The sequence below is a fragment of the Magnolia sinica genome, chromosome 18 (assembly GCF_029962835.1).
Source record: "Magnolia sinica isolate HGM2019 chromosome 18, MsV1, whole genome shotgun sequence".
NCBI classification, from domain to species: domain Eukaryota; kingdom Viridiplantae; phylum Streptophyta; class Magnoliopsida; order Magnoliales; family Magnoliaceae; genus Magnolia; species Magnolia sinica.
The window spans coordinates 22,697,805-22,719,658 of NC_080590.1; the positions used below are offsets into that span (position 1 = coordinate 22,697,805).

Genomic DNA, 21,854 nt, shown 5'->3' on the forward strand with positions numbered 1-21,854 from the left:
GAGAAGATGGGGCCATTCATATTTCATAGGGCACAGGTCTGAGCCTCAGCCATGGCCAGTTTCGAAAGCCAGGGTAATGAAGGTAAGTTGATGTCTAGTGGGTAGCTGGCCAATTTACCATCTAAAAGGCAACTTCAAATTGTTGTGTGAAAGGCTAAGATGATGATCGCAACCATGAGGTGTGCCTGATTCATATTTTAGTGAGGCAGACCTACCACTTTTTCCCCACTAAGTTACCAGAAAAAGTGTTGCCCCATAGTCAAAAACGCACTCAAAACCATCCATTTTTTTGTAAGCTTTTGACGCTTGATGATGCTTCCAGTCCATCTGATCATCCAATCAGGGTCCAGATTGGACTCCATTGCTGTACAGTTGCATGATCAAGCCCATCAAAGGTACAGATTACAGATCAGATTCATACAGAGGTCCAGATTGCAGATCAGACCCATCCTAAGAGTCCATATTGAAATTCAGACTAACCCAAAGGGTCCTGATTGAAGATCCAAACCACATCAATGGTCCAGATTGATCTTATGGAAGATATGGACCAAGTAAATGGTCCAATTGGGTTGTTTAGGGCCCACAAATCCAACTGGATAGCCCATATCATAAACAAGTTGGGTTGTGGGATCCATAGGACCAAGCACACATAATTTCCATGCGTCATATTCATACAGTTATACACAGACTCATGAGTACGTGTGAGTGCATAGTTTCTTCATGCTCTGTAATGCACAATATATTGTTGTTATGTCTTTTAAAATTTGTAGTAAGTTGGGATTTTTACCCAAATGGCCCCAATGTATGGCCGTTGCAAGAGAGTAGTCTCCCTTTTTCATTTCTTTTCTTTTTTCTTTTTTCTTTTATTGCCTCCTGACGGCTTTTTATTTTTTATAGGGACCAAAATGCCCCTTGCCTTTGGGATCTGCACCTATACCTGCTTTTGTTTGCAGGAAAAGCTTCGAAGCCCCAATCCTGATGCATGACATGGCCATCACATGGTGATTGGGCCCACTTGAAAGCAGATTCAATCCGTTCATTCTCTTCGTGGCTCACCATTTCAGTGGGAAAACACTAATTTGAGCCTGATACGAGCTCTATTTAGCCCACAACAACCAACTGTTTCTTTGTGGTGCAGTCCACCTTATCTATGGATGTGGCTCGTTTTTTGGGCCCATGGCCTTTTATGAAATTCTAACTCCAATGGACGGAGTGGCTTCGACACATATCCCATGGTAGGCCCCATAGACGGTGTCCGAAGACCCCATAGGTAGGGCCAAGTCGATCGAAGGACCCATTTGAGTTTTTTTTTTTTTTTTTTTTTTTTTAACAAAGCCTTTGCTACTTTCTTTGGAACCTTCCTCCATATGACCCACCACCATCCTCTAGTAGAGTTCGTTTTTCTAACAAGCGGCTACCAACATCATGTTCTCTGGCAAACCGCCTTCCTATTCACTTTCGCCTGAAAAAACAACCGTTTCGTACACTCCAGCAACCACGCTTCCTAAAGAAGGAGACTTGAATGCCGGAGAATGCCACGCAGGAGACTTGAATGTCAAAGAGTGGTGGTGGGTTCCACGAAGGAAGAAGAAGCTCTCTGTAAAAAAATGCGAAAGGTAGAAATGGGGTCTCTAAACATACTTGGCCTACTATAGGGTCTTCAAACACCATCTGTGTGGCCCACCGTAGGGTATGTGTTGAATCCACTCCATCCATTGGATTCGGGTGCACATTCCTCCCCTTGACACATGACAACCAAAACCCTTAACACATGGCAACCATGATCCTTAAGACATGACAACCAAGACCCTTACTACATGAGGGTCAAGGTTGCCATATATTAAGCGTCGGGGTTGTCATTATGGGCACTTTAATGGTTGTCATGATGGGGCACTTAATAGTTGTCAGGTGTTAAGGGTTGTGGTTGTCAAGTGTTAAGGGTTGTGGTCGTCATGTGTTAAGGGTTGTGGTCGTGTTTGTCATGTGTGAAGGGGAGGAATGTGCACCCGACCCGATTCCCTAGCGATGGGGAGAGATTTGCACCCAACCTGATTCCCACACTAGAGAATGGAACATAGGAAAATGGTTCGCCGGAGAATAGAGCGTAGGAGCATGGTGGTGGATTTCCATCGAGGAAGCTTCGAAGAAGAAGAGTTTTGGAGTAAATAATGCCAAAAAAAAAAAAAGCTGAAGAATGTAATGCCGGAGACTGGAGTGGGCCAAAGAGTGGTGGTGGGTCACACGGAGGAAGCTTCGAAGGAAAAAGCTCTCTGAAAAAATTGCAAAATAGAGAAATGGGGTCTCTCAACATACGTGGCCCCACTATACAGTCCTTGGACATTGTCTGTGGGGCCCACCGTGGGGTATGTGTTGAATCCACTCCGTCCATTAGATTCAGAATTTAATTTAACAACATGAGAGCAAGAATGAAGCACATCCACAAAAAAGGTAGACCACACCTCAAGAAAGAGTTGGGATTACACGGCTACTATTATAAGTTGTTGTGGGCCATAGAGAGCTCGTATCATGCTCAAATTAGTATTTTTCCCATTGAAATAGTGGGCCACAAAGAGAATGAACGGACTGGATCTCCCTTCAAGTGGGTTCAATCACCACGTGATGGCCTCCTCATGCATCGGGATTGGGGCTTTGAAGCTTCTCCCGTAAGCAAAAGCAAGTATAGGCGTAGCTTCCAAAGGCAAGGGGCATTTTGGTCCCCTTGTAAAAACTAAAAAGCTGTTAGGAGATCGAAGAAAAAAGATATGAAAAGGGAGACTATTCTCTTGCAAAGACCATACCTGGGGGCCATTTTGGTAAAAATCCCTAATATTTGATTGAGCTTTACTAGTTGTAACAAAGTAGTATATAAATAAGAGCAAATTGAGGGAGATGGATGTGTAGAAAATATTCTCTTCACCTCTCTTTATTTCCGCTCCACATCTTTCACAATGTAGTCTATTGAGTTATAAGTTTTAACATAGTATCAGATCTAGGATTACTTCACCTTTCTTATTTACAATTTCAACAGTTTCCCCTTATCCTTTTCTCTTTTCCTTTCTTCCAATCTTGTCATAAAGTTTTAAAGGGCTCTCCCTCACTGACAGATCTAATGGCCTCTCTAGATCTGCCTGAAATAAGGACCAGAATGTCATCGAGCCACAGGAAGTGTTGCTGAAAGTGCATATAATTCAAATCCTAGCCACAATGATCATCACAAGGCAATCTACAAAGTCATCACAAGCTTGGTATGTATGATATACGTGATCCAACTTGAGAGAGAAAGTCCCATTCCCTTATGCAAGGGAAAGCTTTCCTCGCAGTGAGACCTAGTCTCCCCCCTGTCCCTAATACATCTGCTATTCCGCTCCAACCAGATGCTCCATAAAACGACCAGCAGGGCTGGATGCTAATGACGTCTCACTTTGGATGAAGGCCCCCCTGTGTGCCATCCCAAAAACAGATCCTCCATGGTACACGGCATCACCCAAGGCGCCTTAAAAGATGACAGGATATAATCCCAAATGCCTAAAGAGTAAGGGCAGTAGAGAAAAAGATGTGCTACTGATTCCTTGAATTGATGGTCAAAAAATCGAAGTTGGCTGAGGTAGGATGTAGCCCTCAACTTGAGGTGTTGGAATGGGTGCGGCTTGCAACTGATGGCCTCATGTGGATTTTTTGTTGGATGCAGGGCCCACATTCAGTGCCCATATCATCAACCTTGGATGGTAGAAAGGTTAGGCTACTCGAATTGAATACAGGCCCAAAGAACTATTCAGTTTGACGCACTATCTGGATTGCCACTGAGTCAACTAAAGATGGTGTTAGCGTGAGCGTGCATGCATGTGTGTGCTTGCAAGCACATGCATGCGTCAACAAAACCAAATTTGAAAGGAATGAATTGGCATTGAGCAAAAAAATACAAGATGGAAACTTTGTGTGTGTGTGTGTGTGTGTGTGTGTGTGTGTGTGTGTGAGAGAGAGAGAGAGAGAGAGAGAGAGAGAGAGAGAGAGAGAGAGAGAACCAACACTTGCAGCAGATTGAGCAACTAGATTTACGAGTCTCATTCCTCAATCAAAATCAGTCAACATTACCTATTGTTTAACCAAGCTTCCACAGCTTGTCCAGTGCTAAGAATTTCCTTTCTTCCAATAAGATCAGCCAACAAAATTTGCCTTGGAAAATTACCCAAATCCATGGAAGGGCGTATAGTAGACAAGTGAGGACCGTGATTAGTAAGACCATTGAGGCTGCTTGAATCTTCTATTCTATCAGATGCTATGTTCAATTCAATCCATGCATCTCGTTCTCCTGAATAACATAATCCAAGAGTTACACTGATATATTTATAAATATATATATATACAAAAAATAAAAATAAAAATACAACAACAACAAGAAGATGAAGATGAAGATGTTTCTTCACGACCTAAACCTGCACAAGGTGCTGTCTGCATAGGAGAAATCATTTGGTTTTTCACCGTCAACATTTGCTGAGATGAAGAAAGAAAGATTTTCGTGGGACCAATGCCCTCCCAAAAAATTAAAAAGGTGAATGATGATGTGACGCCCTCTCCGCTTCGTTAGAGCGCCCTGCCCCAGGATGTTGGCTGTTGTGTACAAATATTGGGCTAGGCCAGCACTTGTTCCATCCAGCCTGGCCCAAAGTCGTACAATTCTTGTTCAATCCATAAACTGGTCACCCCTAGTGTCAGTATTTGACCACTCGACTGACCAACTAAAACCAATTCTTCTTGGAAAAGGTGGATGGATGAGTTGTTTCTTCTCCCATCAATTCACATAAGGCTCCTTCATCACTTTTCTTCATCTTCGTGGGACCACTGCCCTCCCAGAAATTTAAAAAGGAAACGTGAATGATGATGTGACACCCTCCACCTCACATTGTCAAGAAGTGTTCGCAATCAAAATCCAAATTGATTTCTCCAATGCAAACGGGTCCTAAAATAATTAACGCGTACCATCTGTTGCTTCAGGAAAAATTACAAGAGCTCTTGCAGCCTCCATGCGCTCTAATATGCCTCTAATCCAGATGCGCCGGGAACCATCCTGTTTCAGAACCTACAAAATCCAAAATTTATCAAATATTTGAGAAACAAAAGAACACAAGATGCACGAAATCTTCTACTTTCCGAGAAATGGGAGAAAAGGCGTGCCTCAACTGAAGAACCCTGCTTGAAAGTGGAGAATGGAATGGTGGCTACTTCCGGGAGTACAGTAACTAATTTATCATTAGGTCCTGTGCAGCCACCATTTGTATCCTGATGAGAGCAGTTCCCATTTACACCATATGCACCATGTGGAAGGTCCCCTCCCACATTTCCTGTGTCCTCAATGCTGCACCCCAATGGATCAAACAGAGCAAGGTTTAAATTCAAGAGTAACCACATAAAAAGAGTTTTAGATGTACCACAATCAGATCAGAACAGTATTTCTAACGTTGGAAACCTGAAGCATATCCTTCAAAATAATAGATTGGAAGTGTAAATGTATCAAAATTGCTCTACTATTTAAAAAAAAAATGCAAACAGAACAAACCATTGACGTTTCCAGTATGAGAAGCAAATGTAGGGAGAGTTTTTCAACCTTGTGTGTATCCCCTCTGTACACACAAACCCACATGTGGCAAGATCCAAGCAATTCATCAGGGAGGACCACCTTGTAGATGTCCTGCCCAAAAATCAGGCTGCTCCACTAATCAAGTGTCCACACGTGCACATTGAATGTGGAATACTGGCCTTTTCCTCAACCATCGACTGTTTCCATGCACATGGACCCACCCGACACATGGACTGGCCTCATTTTTGGGTAAGGGCATCAACAAGATAGAAGCCACCTCATGATTGGCTTGGGCTCACGTGGTACATGTTGGCATGCGTAAAGAGGCGTGCATGACACTAGAAAAACTAGGTGCAAGGAATGGAAGAAGATTTTGTGAACATAAATGCACGATGCAGGAACTGAAAGCAGAACCAGGAGAAACATAAAGGAAACATAGGACATACTTGAAGGGAAATGAAGGGGCAGGGAAATATAGGGTGAGTGAAAGATAAGAGAAAGCACTGAGAAACTGCAGGTTTAACATTCAAAATGAAAAAAAATGCTTTTCATGTTGTTGTGTAGGGAGATTAATTTCAGATCATTACTGAAAGATATACTAGGCACAGGGTTACTGGATGTAATTACGTAGTTGCCAGACTTAAATCAATGAAATTACATTTCCCAAGATCACTGTTGATCTCCTCTTTTTTTCCCTCATCTTCTAGGTTTCTTCTGCTTTCCAAGTTATTTATCGTTAATTTGAACTTTTTGGGGGTTGTTGATAGATGCCTCTCTGTGATAGCTTAACGGAAGCTTAATGGAGCTGATCAGTTCATAGATTGGTGATGTGCCCCAACTTCATGATGATGGTGATGCCTAGTAAACACTTCTTGGTTGTTCAATGCTGTAGAGCCAGCAAATTCAGATGGCCTGAGATTGCCACTGAATGACAATAAAGTCATGAGTATTATTGGTGACATCTCCCAAATTCATGATGATGGTGATGGGCTAGTAAACACTTCTTGGTCATTCCATGCCATAGAGCCATCATTTTCAGATGATCTGAGTTAATGACTTTACAACAATAATCCATGAGAGCTGGTGCATCAGAAAACTTCATATTCAAGAAGCAGTATTGCAAAAGTTTTAAGATTGGATGGCATGAAATTAAATCAACATGAGGAAGGATACAAGAAGGCAAGAGCATCAAGAGTTGAAAAACAAAAAATGAAGACGAGAGGTTTACGTTCCACTAGACGTCCTTGTTCTTCGCTTAAGCCTCTTACTTGAAATGGAATCCTTCAAATTATTGGCAACTCCAGTCTCTATAGTGTTTTTTTGAACCAATTGTCCCTAGAAGAGAATAACAGCAAGGGTTACATAGGTCTATCAAAAAGCAGGAAAAAAAAAAAGAGCTTCGAGGCGGTAAAGTTTAGTGTTGAATGAGTTATTTATATAGATTACAGTATCTTCTAACCGATAGATACAAGTGGCTGAAGAGAGTAATGCTGCAGGAAACAGAAATATGCTGATTGAAACAGAACTTACATGGAGGATCTTTTTGGAAGGCACGTCAAACTCCCCAAAATTGATACTTACGAAATAATCATACAGCATGTCAGATATATCCGTAACCTACATATATTAGGAAATGCAAGTCACTATTGCATGATGAAAGCAAGTATAATAATAGGAAATTCCATGAGAATATTTGCAAGGGCAAGTTTTGACACATTGTTCAACCCTTTTTTTTTTCTTGAAAGGTGGACAGTGTTCAACCCTTGTGCCACTATTTTCAAAATGTTATAAGAAAAGATTAACACATCCAACATAAAATTTATCTTGGCACCAATCATTACAAGAAGAGACAACAGGAAACACATCATAAACATTTCTCATTCCACCTCAAATTCCATGAGTGTGTACATATATAGGCAAGCATGCAACAAGCACTAAAGAGATTCAGAAATCCCAACTGCACATAGTGAAAGGTAATCATGCTATTTGCTTCATGTTATATTTGCATTATCTACTCCCATGTAATCATAGGCTTGTCCAAACTGTATGGAATCAGCTTTATGAATCCTCTCATGCTTGCTTAGCAAAAGCTCAGCAACCAGCTGTTTGCCTGACATCAACCCTCCATTGAGGGGCTTGGGACCGGACGGTGCATCCATACTAGAAAATGTTGTAGGCATGTTGCATTTCAAATACAAATATATATTGGAGAAAAAGCATCGGTTTGAACTAGTTTGAAGTCCTATTTTTCACATGCATAAGTGTGTGAACAGTTGTACTTTGTGTGTACCTAACAGTCGTCCTTACTCTTACTCCGGTGGTAGACTCTTAGGAGTTTCAACACTTGGTTGAGGGTTCGAGTACCCATAGGTGGTGAAATCCCACCATGGCATGAGTGTGTGGTGGTGTGTGTGCTTGTGTAAAATAAAAATAAAAATTCTGGTAGACCTTGGTTGCAGGAATCTTGTGCCAAAGGTAGCCTGCAATAATGTTTTACTATTAACTGTATAAAAATATGGTCATGTGGGCTTTGAGTAGTTGACATCAGCGTCTTAAAACCCAGCTCAGACTAACTGGCCAGATCAGATTGGAATGAAACCAGGTGGGATAACTGATCGGAACACTTAGATGCCTGTTGTGGGGAAGAAACCATTTGGACCACTGGTTCAGCTAGCCTAGTTGTCCAGGTCAGGCTTTGGATTCTTTAAAATGTAGATATAAACAGGTGATTTGAGATAATAGAACCAAACCAATAACCTCATGCTCAGGAACCTATGATCCTAACCACTTTACTAGGATGCTTTTGTTGTATGATATGTAACATTATGCATGCCCTTGATAGAGTGGAATGACAGAACAGGACTCATGTGGCCAACCCCAATTAATTGGGATAAGGCTTAGATGATGATGATAAGTAACGTTATGTATGGATGCATATCCTTGCCTTCAAGGCGCATTTACCCAATGGGAAATAGTCAGCAAAAGTTTCAGCACATAGGGACAGGCAGGTTGCAGTAATCAGAATGCATTACCTCAGGTACTGTCAAGACTATCATGGTTGGCAGCTTCCAAGAAATTACATACATATGGATTGGTGCTTCCCTGACCAAAATCGAACTGCTGATTCCCACACATTTAATTGGACTGTCACCAAAGCTACTTTTTTTTTCTTGACAACTACACAAAAGATACATGATAACACAAAGCAGTAGTGACGTGGCAAATGAGAGACCACTTTTAAACACTTCTTCATGATGCCAACACATACTTTGCAGCCTTACGACTCCTGGTTTAGGGAATGATTTAACATTCATCCAAAATGCATAGCACCAAAAGGGAAGCTTTAGTTGGAAAATTGATTAGTGGAAAGCTCAATAGATAGAATGTCATTCAATTCACAGATACACCTAACCAAAAAATTGTTGCATGCTTTCCTGGACCAGCCAGTCTTAAGAACAACTACCTCTGCAGGTATCCCTTCAATTGAATTTGAAGGAATTCATAATAATTAATTTAAACCTTTGAAACTTATTTAACTTGGTCTTTTTGTCGTGGGCATTGTGGTAATTTTACAATGCAAACAATCCTAATCCCGCATGCATGTACAAAGCAGAAAGAAAATGGGCCCCATATGGTCATACATGTCAGTTCTTTTCTGAGATTAGCATGTGTAGTGTATCCAGCCCACAAGTCCATTTGTACGATAATTTTTAGAAGGTTTATATTACAATGAGTACTCTTCCATTGTTTCTTTAACAAATTTAGAAAGTCTAGATTGTATGAGAACAGAAAACGTAGTTGGTAGGGGAAAAAAAAAAAAAAAAGGAAGCTTGGTATGCATGTTTAATTGTTTATAAATAAAAATCTAGGTTTTTCTTTCTTTCTTTTTCTTTCTTTCTTTCTTTTCTTTTCTTTTTCTTTTTTCTTTTTTTGGTGTGTGTTTCCTAGGTGAGAACCCCCTTTCTATTCGTGTAATGCCTTTATGTGTGATACCTTAGGTCCTGATGGAGTGATTTCACCTATTTATTCTTCCATTGATTATCATGGTGCTCAATATCTGGCACATACAGTTACCTTTATGTAATTAGCACTTCTTCTTCTTTTTTAAAGATGCAATTAGTGCCAATTTGCCATTTGTCTTTGCATCATCATACAAGTGCAAAATCGACTGGGTTATTAAAATCAAATATGATCTCCTTCTCCATTTTTTTCCAATTTCCACAAGCCTGAAATTGTTGGTTGAGGATCCTTTTGTTATTTATTGATTATTAAACACTGTATTGTTCTACAGAAAAATAATTACACTGTAAATTTAACCTCCTCAAAAAATGTTCTAATGATCCTCAGTAACATGAGAAGTCACTCATGCACAATCGTGTTTCCTTTAAGAGTCACAGCCCAATCATAGACGTCTAATCAATTGGGGTGATGTGGGGTGCCAAGTGGGTGGTGGGTCTCAACATGGCAAGTTATAGTGTGTCATTTTTTTTTAAAGGGGTCAGGAAGTCATGTAAAATAATTAGCCACTTGCAGCATGTCCATGCCTGCCTTTTCACTTGACCAATGTCTGACATAAAGTACCAGAAAATAGTAGCTGTAAAATTAAAGAAGACTGCATAACATAATACATTTCACATTTAGGAAACTAGCTTAAATTGGCATCACGAAAGTAGTATGCCTCCTCCAGATTCACTTAACATTATATCAATACCCATCTATAGATGCCCGCCTGGGGTTTGGGCGAATGGCTAGCGTCGTGAGTTTAGTCCACACAAATACGAGTTCGATTCCCCTCCCCATGCTTTACCCGATGCACGTGGCTTGCGGGTGATTGCATGCATCTGTAGGGATTAGTCTCACCTTAAACAAAGGGGGGGGGGGGGGGGGCGTGGAGTGGGGACACACTGTCGTCATTAAAAATATATATATACCCATCTACAGATCAACATCAAAGTAATGTCTGCACGCAGCATACCTCCACCCACTCAGGAGAAAATTCACAAAACGGAGGACGATAAAGCTTCACACGGCCTTCTGAAGTACAAACAGCAAGCAAACATCTGCAGGAAGTTAAACTACAGAAATTTTTAGAACAATCCCTTTTACAGATTTGCAAATCACCCACACATACAAGATAAATGTAGACATAAGTTTGGCTGAAGATGGTTTGGAATAAGATGCACTGCATGGTGAGAAACAAAGGAGCCTTGCATACCCGGAATTAGGAGCCAGTCCTGCATGGGACCATGAAATTGATCGAGCGCATGGACGAACATCGCGTGATAAATAGATAGGCATTAAACAGGGAGTAAGAAGATCTGCAAACATATTAAAGAAATGCATCACAATGCGCAGACATAACTTCACTAAAGCGGTCCTATATGATAGTTGATGTAAAGAAATCGCATTTTTAGTCAACTGGTGGACCCATCATGGGATGGCCATGCCCTATTACATCGCACATCAAAGATCCAAGCCAAGCAATGAAATTGCATGGTTGAAACCACTGCTCCACATTCAATGGGCCAAATGGACTATTACGATCACCTGATGTAGGGGAACGTTTTAATCTATCATCAACCATGGAGCCCACCATATGAACAACTCAGTCACCAAAAGGCAGGCCCAACACGTACAGTTTAACGGGACATGAAATGGTTCATCTGAAGATTGAATGTTTCCTTCTCTACTAAAGAATAGAGCTACAAACCATGATGTCAAATTACATGCACGTGGTAATTACAATATGATTCCGGCTACTTTTAAGGATTTACCAAACAAAAACAAAAAAAACCAAAAAAAAAAAAAGAAAAGGTAATGAAACAGCTAAATGTGAATGAGTTTCTACCAATTTTTTTTTCATGGAACCATTTGAATTCAAAATATTTGGGGGTGTTTGATTTTCTATTTTCCACTATAAATGGTGGTAAATAAGTAATCATTATTTACAATTTGAATTACAGCCAACCGCCCCTACGACATTGACATTTGATTGGCGTGACGCTAATACTGAGGAAAAACTAAAACCTATGGGGCCCACCATGATGTATGTGTTTGATCCACCCCATCCATCCATTTTACCAGCTCATTTCAGGGCATCAGCCAAAATTGAGGCAAATCCAAAGCACAATTGGACCACACCACAAGAAAAGAGGGGGAGTTGAACGCCTACCATTGAAAACTTCTTGTGGACCACAGAAGTTTTGGGTCAAGCTGATATTTGTATTTTCAATTCAACCATGTCTATGTGACCATATGACAAGGTTGGATCATAGATACACATTAGTGTAAGACCCACAGATGATTTTACCTTTCAATGGTGGACATCATTATCCCCCTTGTTTCCTTTGAGGTGGTCCACTTGAGCTTTGAATCTACCTCATCTTTTGAGTTCATGGCCTAAAATGAGCCGTTAAAATGGATGGATGGCGTGGATTAGACACATGCATGACAGTGGGACCCACAGATTTCACTCGCATATTCTCATCCGATTTTCAAAAAGTCAATTTCAAAAATCAAGGCGCAAATATTCAAACGATTTCCTCTCTACCAAACATCAACGAGAAGTCATTATTACTTATTTACCATCACTTACTGTGGTAAATAGAAAAACAAACACCCCTAAATGCTCTCTGCCAATTCCATTTTTATTTGACAGATCACTTAAATATTTTGGCAATTTCATGGAAATGCATTACTCAGCCATGGGGCTGGTTGTTGTTATATTCTATTCTTAGTCTTTTAGCTTTTCTTAGGTTTTTTCCTTGTTTTCTGTTTTCTTTGCCCTTGTTCTTGCCCCTGTTTGCTTTCGTTTTGGAACTGGCCTATAAATTTCATCTTTCAAAAAAAAAAAAAGTGATCAGATGATAAAGATTTCTTCATCTTCTTTGTTGCCACTGGACAACATTCATCTAGAATGTACCCAACTAAACTAAGAAACACTTTCTACCAAGGTTTGCTAAGCCCAAATGCATGTATATGCCAGCCCATCTACATGCACCACATGAACCGGTGTGGCGCATGGTTGTTAGATCCAAGCAGGTCAGTTCAGCTAGGTAGATGAGCTAGCCTAACCAACCAGGCCTGCCCACTCTTCAGGTCGACAACAAATATTAGAAACAGCCAAACAGCTGAGAGAAAACTTGACTATATTTTTCTTCAGCCGTTCATTTGTTTTGTAAATTGCGTATGAGTGGCAAGCCAGATTTCTAAACAAAGGCATCATGTAGATGGACGCACCTGAAGGGCATCTTTCTTCTCACACCAGTGTACCATGCCAGCACATGTGGTGGCATGTGGCTGGGCAGTCTCATACATGCATGTGAGCTGGGAATGTTAACGGCCGTTCTTGGGGTTGGTTTGGCTCCGGTTTCGAACTGGCCCAATTAAATTGTTTTATTTTGCTTGGCCCAGGGCCCAGCTCATTGACAGCTCAACTGTGGGCTCAGCAAAGCCACTTTATACCACTTACAAATATAGGAGTTATTTGATACTCTGGCATCCATAAACTCAAGTCAAACAACAAAGAACAGGGCACATGTTAGCCGGGTTGTCATACGAAATTTATATCGATCAACCGATCTTAACCTATGATTAATGGGTTTTTTTTTTTTTTTGAATTCAGACTGTTGACTGTTTCTCATTTGGGTCATCCATTAGGGGTCGTTTGGATGGTGGTAACTGGGGCAAGTAGTTAATGATTTACTAGCAAATCATTTACTACTTGTGTTTGGATGCTCTAATTTGCTAGTAAATCATTTACTACTTATAAATGATTTACTAGCAAAGCCCCCTTCTCATTTACCAGTAAAAAGGTGAGTTTTCGTTTACTAGTAAATGAGGAGATGGCAACAGCTCTATTTTTATTTTTATTTTTTTTAATGAAAGCCTATAAAGCAGATTTTATTTACCATTAACAGGCTATCCAAACACTGTAAATGATTTACTGGTAAACCATTTACCATTTACAGGCTATCCAAACACTGTAAATGATTTATAGCCTTTAAGTGATTTACTAGTAAATCATTTACAGCATAAACCATTTACCACCATCCAAACGAACCCTTTCAGCAAGTAAGAAAATCAAATAAGTGTAATTTTCGATTTATGATCCATCTAAATTTTAACCCATGATTTGGACAGCTGAAGTTAAGTGACATGTATTTTCGTGTGCATAATTTCTTAGTGCCTGCATATCAACTATCACACTGCCAGAGTATCAAAGTTTTCTCTCATGGAAATTGCTGAAGAATCAGTCCCCCAACAAACGGTACTCTGTAAGAATCCATACCTTCTCTTTCCACCACTCCAATCTGAAATGGCCTAGTTGACTGTATTGTAATCAACCCTCGAGGTCCATAAAGGGACGACGGATTCTGCAGATACAGGAAAACAAAAAAGTTCCTTCTTTTTTAAATAACTTGTAGAGAGAAAAGTATAATGAGAAACACGACTTGCTGACCCCGAAACTCTACCAGACAACTGCTGTTATCTGCATTTATTCGGATCTTGATCTCTTACCAGTATCGTGACGATATGGCCCGACGCGATGGCCACCAGGTTCTCTTCCGACCATGCAATGGAATTCGGGTAAGAAAGAGAAGCGATTAAAGTCGTTGCCTGGAAGTGCGAAGCCATCGTGCGGCCAAAATACAACTGAGAGAAGATGCTGAGAAGTTCGGGGAGTAGGAGAAGCTTGGCAAGAACCGAATTCGGGCGCGAAAAGAGACGGACACGAGGTGTTTGGTTTCGAGTCTAAAACGGTTAAGAGTGGCGGACGAAGAAACGAGGAGGAGATTGCGGGATCGAGTCGCGCTTCGTGTTGCCTGCTTTTATGTACAGAGAGATGGCGCGGAGAAGCGGTAGTTTTTTTCGTGGGGAAGGCAAAACCCTAGGTTCGAGTCCCCAACGCTGCGCTCCCCACATAGGAAAAGATAGATAAAGTACGGGTGTGCAGACTTTATATGGACGCGGATTGCGTCCTACCCAGGGCTCCGTTGGGCTCATCGTGATGTAAGTGTTTTATCCACGCTATTCATCGCTTTTCTAAGACTATTTTAAGTTATTTTTAAAAAAATTAAGCAGGTACACAGCTACAGTAGATCACACCAAAGGAAACTACAATAATAATAACATTCACCATTAAAACCTTCCTAAGGACTACTGTGATGTTTTTTTTTTACCATCCAACTTATTCATAAGGTCATGTAGACGTTAATGAACTGAAAAAACAAATATCAGCTTGATCCGAAACGTCTCCAGCTCTCAAAAACTTTTTAATGGTATACGTTCAATCCCCACTTGGTGGTCCACTTATGCCCTGTACCTGCCTCATTTTTTAGCTCATACCTTAAAATGGTCTTAGAAAAACGATAAACAGCATGGATAAAATACTTACATCACGTTGGACCCCACAGAGCCCTGCCTAGATGGATTACCGTCCGGGCCGGGTAGACGCAATCCGCGTCCACTTTATGCAGGGAGAACCGATTCGGTTTTCCCACCTGAGGTTCAATTTTTTAGGACATCCGAACCATGTAAACGGTGGACCACACTACGAAGATCGTCTCTATCCGAACCACTTATCAGGTGGGCCACACTTAGGCTGTGCCAGATCATCAGCAGGAGATGGTCAGATTTTCAGTTTGTGCAAGTGGAGCTCGTCTGTGGTTTAGTGATCCGAAGATTCCAATCCGTTGATTTGCTTTGATTCGTCAAATCGAGCAACTGTCTACTCTTAACCAAAAGTGACCAAGTACTAGACGGCTGGTGTCGTTCGTGTCCAGAGGGTTTTGGGAGCAGATTGGGTGCGACCCGGACTCACCCAATACGGTGCGGCCCTTACCATGGGGCCCACCTTGATGTATGTATTCTATATCCATGCTGTCCATCCGTTTTCCCGCATCATTTTAGAATATGAGTCTAAAAATGAAGCAGATCCAAATCTCACGTGTATCATACTGTAAGAAGCAGTGGAGAATGAACGTCCCACCATTAAAAACTTCCTAGGCCACTATAATGTTTATTTTCGATCCAACCTGTTGATAAGGTCACGTAAACCTGGATAGAGGGAAAAACAAATATCAGCTTTATCCAAAACTTTTGCGGCCCATTACAAATTATTAATGGTCAATCACCACTGTTTCCTGTGGTATGGTCCACTTGAGAGCTGGATATGCTTCATTTTTAGGATCGACCTCTAAAACGATCCGAAAAAACGGACAGACGGCGTGGATGTAGAATACGTCATCAAGCTGGGCCTCACAGTAAGTGCCGGACCGTCTTGGGTGAGGCCGGGGCCGCACATATACCACTTCCCGGGGAAATCGGATTGCGTAATGAGTTTCTCAGAACGCTCTTATCGTACTGATTAAACTCATTTGGACCCACCCTGAATGTATTTGTCTTATCCACGCCGTCCATCCGTTTTTCCAGATCATTTTAGTAGTTGACCCAAAATTTAAGCATATACAAATCTCACATCGACCATACCAAAGGAAACAGTGGTAATAATGATTTCCACCGTTGAAACCTTCCTGTGGCCCGAAGTGATGTTTATTTGTCATCCAACATGTTCATAAGATAAAAAAGACATGAATGAAGATAAAAAAACAAATATCATGTTTATTCAAAGCTTCCGTGGCCTCTAAGAATTTTTCAATGGTAGATGTTCAATTCATATAGTTTCCTATGGCGTGGTCCACTTAGCTTTTCATATGCTTCATTTTTTTGTCATAAAATAAAATTATCTCTTAAAATGCATGGACAGAGTGGATAAAATACATAAATCTCGGTGGGCCCCACAGGTTTTACTCCGTACGCTTAGCGTACTGAGTTACTCAGTACGCAATCCGCTTCCCTTGGGTGCATGGACCATCAACGGTGGGTGACGTTACGTCAACCGCTTGGATTGCCGAAACATGGCACTTCTTGCGTTCCCACTTTTTGGTGATCGAATGTGTTGATCTTCATCGTGGCAGTCATCATCTAAGCCATTAATCTTATCGGGCCCAATTTGGGTGACGGAACCACTAAGAATAATCCGAAAATAAATTAATACTCTCCGATTAGTCCACTAAAGTCAGATGATTAAGAAAAATTTAAGCAACCGTCCGTAAATTATGCGATGGATAGAATCTTCCAATCTATGTGAGTTTTCTTTCATCTCCCGTCTGTAGTAATTCTCGTAATTCTGACGGTCGGGATCAACTGATAGTGATCCCTGTTCCACTGATGGGTGCATTAGAAAATCTGATCTCCTTAATTCTGAAGATCTCGTAAATGCGCGCATTATAAAATCTAGTCGTGATGAGTAAAGGAATCCAGTAACACTTTTGAGTTTTTTGTTATTATCTTCTTAGGTACTCGGCTTTCTTGTAAACGTTTCAGACGGTTGCTACCTATTGAAGCCGGTGCTAGTAGTGTTGGGTGCTGTAGGGCCCACAATGATGTCTTTAGGGCGTGTTTGAAATGATGTAATATATACTTTTTTTTTAAAGTATGGCACACTTTTTAGCATTAATTACTTACCATAGGAAATTCGAATCACATGTCATGTCATAAAAATTTAATTTTCAAGGGGCAACTCCTACTCACTTTTAAACACCTATGGTATTATTTAGTGTATGCATTTTTTATTAGTTTGAGAGAAATTACATTAAAGTACATCCATTTGTATATCCATTTTGCTAGCTCAATGTAAATGAGGCAAATCCAAATCATAAGTGGATCACATCACAGACAATGATAATTGAACCACCATTGGTAAAAGCTTCTTTTTCATTAGTCGTTGCTCTTCATTTTTATTTGCTTGTTAGTTTTCTACTTATTTGCTTTTTCTTTCCTTTTTATTTTGAAACTACTATCTTCTTGAGTTCCTACAGAGGTTTAGATATTGAGATCTACTAGTAGTAATTGAGTCAGGTAGTGTCTCTCTGGTTAGTTTTTATGCATTATTCACAGCTGGCAAGATAAGTTTATTCGGAACTCCAAAAGTCCCTAAAATCCCATAAATTAGAGATATTGCCTGAATGTAAGCAGAGAAGAGTATGTAAACTCTCCTCCTCTTTCATCAAGATCCTTACTCGAAAGCTCCGGCCCTAAATCATATCTAAGGGTCATTCTAGCCAGGGAATTATTGATTTTCCAACCTAATGTGATACTACAGTGTCTAGCTAACCCTAAATTATGGACCTTACCTGACTAGTGGCAACTTTTGAGTTAATCAAACATATCATTTTGAGTCATATCACACATATTCCAAAATAAAAGTCTAACAAGGCGCATCCTCTTGTTGTGCACGCCACCTTGCATAGAGAGCATACACACCACCCCAACCATCCGTTTTGCTAAATCATGTCAGAACATTAGCCCAAGATAAGATAGATGCAAAACTCGAGTGGCCTGCTCTACAAGAGAATATCAGTAAGGAAATGCCTACCATTGGAACCTCCCAATGTCCACCATAATGTAATATGCTAACCAAACCCTTTATAAGGTCATCCTTATTGTGATAAACTGTAAACAACAATATATTAGCCTGATCTAAAACTTTTGTAGCCTCACAAATGTTTCAATAGTAGACATTCAATTCTTACTATTTATTGTCATGCAATGCATTGAGTTTTAGATCATCTTTATTTTTGGACTCATGTCCTAACATGGTATGGCAAAATGGATGAGCCTACATTTTCATTCCCACCGTGTGTCATGCAAAATGCTCCACTAATGGGGTGAGCCCCAACTTGACATAGCGATGGCTACCAATTGTTTAACATGAGCCATTTGAATCAGGGCAAAGTCATGTCACAGTGAGTAATCAGAGCATTCACACATGTCCATGGTTTGTCTTGTGTATAGGAACCAATGTATTTTGGAGTGGTCTTGAGATTATGGATTGGGTGTCAATGACACATTACCCTTTCAATGCACGATTGCGTGAGCCACGTGTGACCATCTAAATTCAAACATCCCACATATGCATTGTGCCACCATAAATATTCAGAGACAAAAACACAGTACATTTATCAACATGTGCATGTGGATATATATAGATGCCGACGCTGCATACGGCATCAACCTCTTTGGGGCTCACCATGTTCTATTTGTAAAATCCTCTCAGTCTATCAAGTTCTATCCTCAATGTTAGGCATTGGGACTAAAAATCAGCTAACCTCTAACTGTGATTCGCTGACATTGAAAAACAAAGCTTAGCTAGTTTGCATGGCTTGTATTTATATTACATTAACATATCTCTGTGTTGGAGTTTGATGATTCACGTGGAAATTCCCGTAAATTGGATTCAATGTTGTTGGGCACCTTCATTTTCAAAACATAGTGCTTAAAAGGTTTAAACGGTATATTGTAAAATAGCATGGTTTCGATTTCCCGATAAGTGGCAGTTTTTCATCTAGTTGTGAATATAAACAGTTTGCTTCATCCTGATAGATTGATACAAAATAGATTTTGCTATTTCAGCACGCGGGTTTTTTTTTTTTGCAGGATCATATATCTTGGTTTTTATGGATTTTTAGGAGCTGAACTCTTTAGTCTTGAGTTGAAGGCGAGAAAGCATGTATCATATCTTCGAGAAATGAAATTAAACACAAATACAAATTATAATGTAGATTTTAGAAAATATTTACATTTTACTAATGAGAATGTGTGTTTCTTTGAGCAGATTGTTGTTGTAGAACAATTTGATAAACATTGGCTCCAAGGAAATAGGGAATTTTTTGTGGAGGTTCTCATTGGAAGACCATCTTTATGGTAAGATGGCAATACTGCCAGACTTCAATTTTGATTATTTACTACCTATTTAGTTCAAATTTCTATTCAGGTAAATTGAGCATCCAAACACGCCAAATACGATATTCAGTATGTTTATTATTCAAGCTAATCTTTTGAATTTTTTGAATGGGGTTCTTATTAAAGAATTGTGTATATTTTTTTGGACGACTAACGTGTTACAGATTCTTGCAGAATTTTTAGCGACGGACCAAATCCGTCGCTATTTTGAAGTCAAAAATCAACAATTTGCTGCCTCCGAAGTGCTGCGACGGACCATATCCGTCCAAAAAATTTTATAATGACGAATTGTAGTACAGCGATAGATTTTTTGTTTTTGCGACGGACTGAAACCTTTGCAGTTTCGAGAGGGACCTGGTCCATCACAAATTCACAATTCTAGCATAGGGTTATAGGCAATTGTTGTCCCCTTGCATGCACTGGGCAGGGACTTCCACTCAACACTCAGAGGTTTGCTAATTCTTTTCAGTAACGCAAACCGTTAATTTGATATGCCTTCTTGTGTGTTGAAAATTCTCTAAAAATATAACTAATTGAAAATTTTAAATCCTAGATTTTACAAATATTATGTTTTTTTTGGTTTAATACCCAAACCACATGAGCACTCGATCCCATGATCTAGTGTTGAAACAGAGCATGTCTACCACTAAGCCATAGAGCCGGGCCCTTACAAAGACGATGGCGATTTTCAAAGCAAATTTTCGTAGTGTTAAAATAATCCATTTTATTTCTTTTTATTCTTTTCAATAATACAAGTGGTGACTGGTCATGTAAATAGTTTGGATCATTGGAGGACGATCCAGATTCAAAGATTAATGTCCTGACATATCACATTTTAACACTCCAGATGTAATCGAAACCACAGTTGTTTAAGGGGACTGATTTGTTATTCCTTTCCTCATGTATGATACATTTATTTCCTACTTTCTAAAGTAACAAACTAGACTCCATGAGAGAGCACTTGAAAACACCACACTGATGGAAATATCCTAATCCTCAAGCTATCAAGTGGACATTGATTGAATAAATAAAAGAACGAGAATACAAATTCAATGGAAGTTATAATTGTTGAGCATCCAACCAATGTGAATTTCAAGCTAACGCACATGACTTGGAACGATGGCTAAAATACGATTTCTATAGTGCCATTCAGACATGAATTCCTGTGGATTTCAATTTTATTAGGAGTATTGTTTGAATAGTAAGTGAAAACTTCATATCCATTTTCATATTATTCACCAAGATTTTTGTGTATTAGAATTTGACTATGGAAAAATGGTAGCGATGGCACATAATTATTTTTTATTTCCTTTCCAAATCAGATATGGTAAAACATACCATCGTAAGAACAGTGCTCTGCCCCTTCTATGGAAGTGGGTCTAAGCATGTGTGTGATTCTAATGAGGCGTTGATAACACACTGGGGTCACACATGGCATTTTTGGGTTCATGGCTAGCAAGAGTAATGGAGCTATCGGTTCAAATGGTTCAAGTGAACAAGATGGGTTTGGACCCACCTAGCCCAACCATATGGGTCCAAAATTAAAACCAACGGGGTGAGTTTAGCTCCAAAAGCAGCTCAATGTGATTTGCTAAATGAATCAGGCCTTGTGCTCTCAAATCATTGCGCCCTGATCTAACCTAGACCCATGTCTGATGTGGGTCATACTAAAGCAAACACCACCTAGATTTGAATTCGAGACATACCTAAGAAAAAATTGTTAATTGAGCATGTGGTTTTATTTTTGTCCTTTTGGGTTAGACCATGACATAACAGTGGTTCACCACTTTTATTTCATCCTCCTAAAATGTGATTACCCATCCACTATTTTTGCCAATCCAGACAATGCAGACTGCAAGCCTTCTGTAGAACCTGTAACTGGACCCATTTGATCAATGGTTGGGTCTGAAACCTCCCTACCACACTCGATCCATCAAATAGATGGGTCAGCCCCTTCTAATTTGGACAATTTCTGCTCGAAACTTAATCCATTGAGTCTAACTTTTAAATTCTATTTGGTTCTTAATTTGGTCTGGTTGGGTTTGGATGCAAGCCATTTGCACTATCGTCCATGCGAGAGCTCCAACTGATAAGAGTACCTTAATCCAAACTACTCAAAACAGCGGGCGCCAATAATTAGGTTGATCAAAAGTGACATTTTACACTGATTTAATTTCTAACTAATCTATCACTGAGCATTTAATGGACAACCCAAAAGAAAGTAGTCAAGGGTCTGAATTCAACAGCACAGGTAAATTAATCAAGTGGTATAATATCTACATTGATTTAATTTTTGTACTTCGATCTATCCACGTTACATCAATCAATTTGGACGGTTCAAACAAAGTTAATACTTGCCTTGGGTGTGATTTATGTATGCACGCTTATCCACTATTTACATGCGTGCATGCAGAGCGGTAAGCATCCACACATGAGAACACTCGCAAATATGAAAGACATGTAGGACATCTGA

General features: G+C 39.9%; 1 protein-coding gene across 5 annotated transcripts in view; it reads right to left on the reverse strand.

Moving 5' to 3' along the window:
- LOC131234044 (uncharacterized) overlaps positions 1 to 14,513 on the reverse strand; it is a 49,645-nt gene extending 35,132 nt beyond the window's left edge. For 2 of the 5 annotated variants that reach the window (XM_058231010.1, XM_058231006.1), the window contains exons 1-9: positions 14,096 to 14,513; positions 13,866 to 13,950; positions 10,791 to 10,893; positions 10,551 to 10,650; positions 7,106 to 7,192; positions 6,804 to 6,910; positions 5,173 to 5,353; positions 4,978 to 5,077; positions 4,093 to 4,309 (exon numbers count right to left, since the gene is read on the reverse strand). In XM_058231010.1, the coding sequence (XP_058086993.1) occupies positions 4,093 to 4,309; positions 4,978 to 5,077; positions 5,173 to 5,353; positions 6,804 to 6,910; positions 7,106 to 7,192; positions 10,551 to 10,650; positions 10,791 to 10,893; positions 13,866 to 13,950; positions 14,096 to 14,212 (1,097 nt within the window). In that variant the 5' untranslated portion in view covers positions 14,213 to 14,513. The remainder of the gene's footprint in view (positions 1 to 4,092; positions 4,310 to 4,977; positions 5,078 to 5,172; positions 5,354 to 6,803; positions 6,911 to 7,105; positions 7,193 to 10,550; positions 10,651 to 10,790; positions 10,894 to 13,865; positions 13,951 to 14,095) is intronic. The other 3 variants (XM_058231008.1, XM_058231011.1, XM_058231009.1) reach the window with 3 other exon arrangements.
- Between the last annotated feature and the right edge of the window lie 7,341 nt (positions 14,514 to 21,854).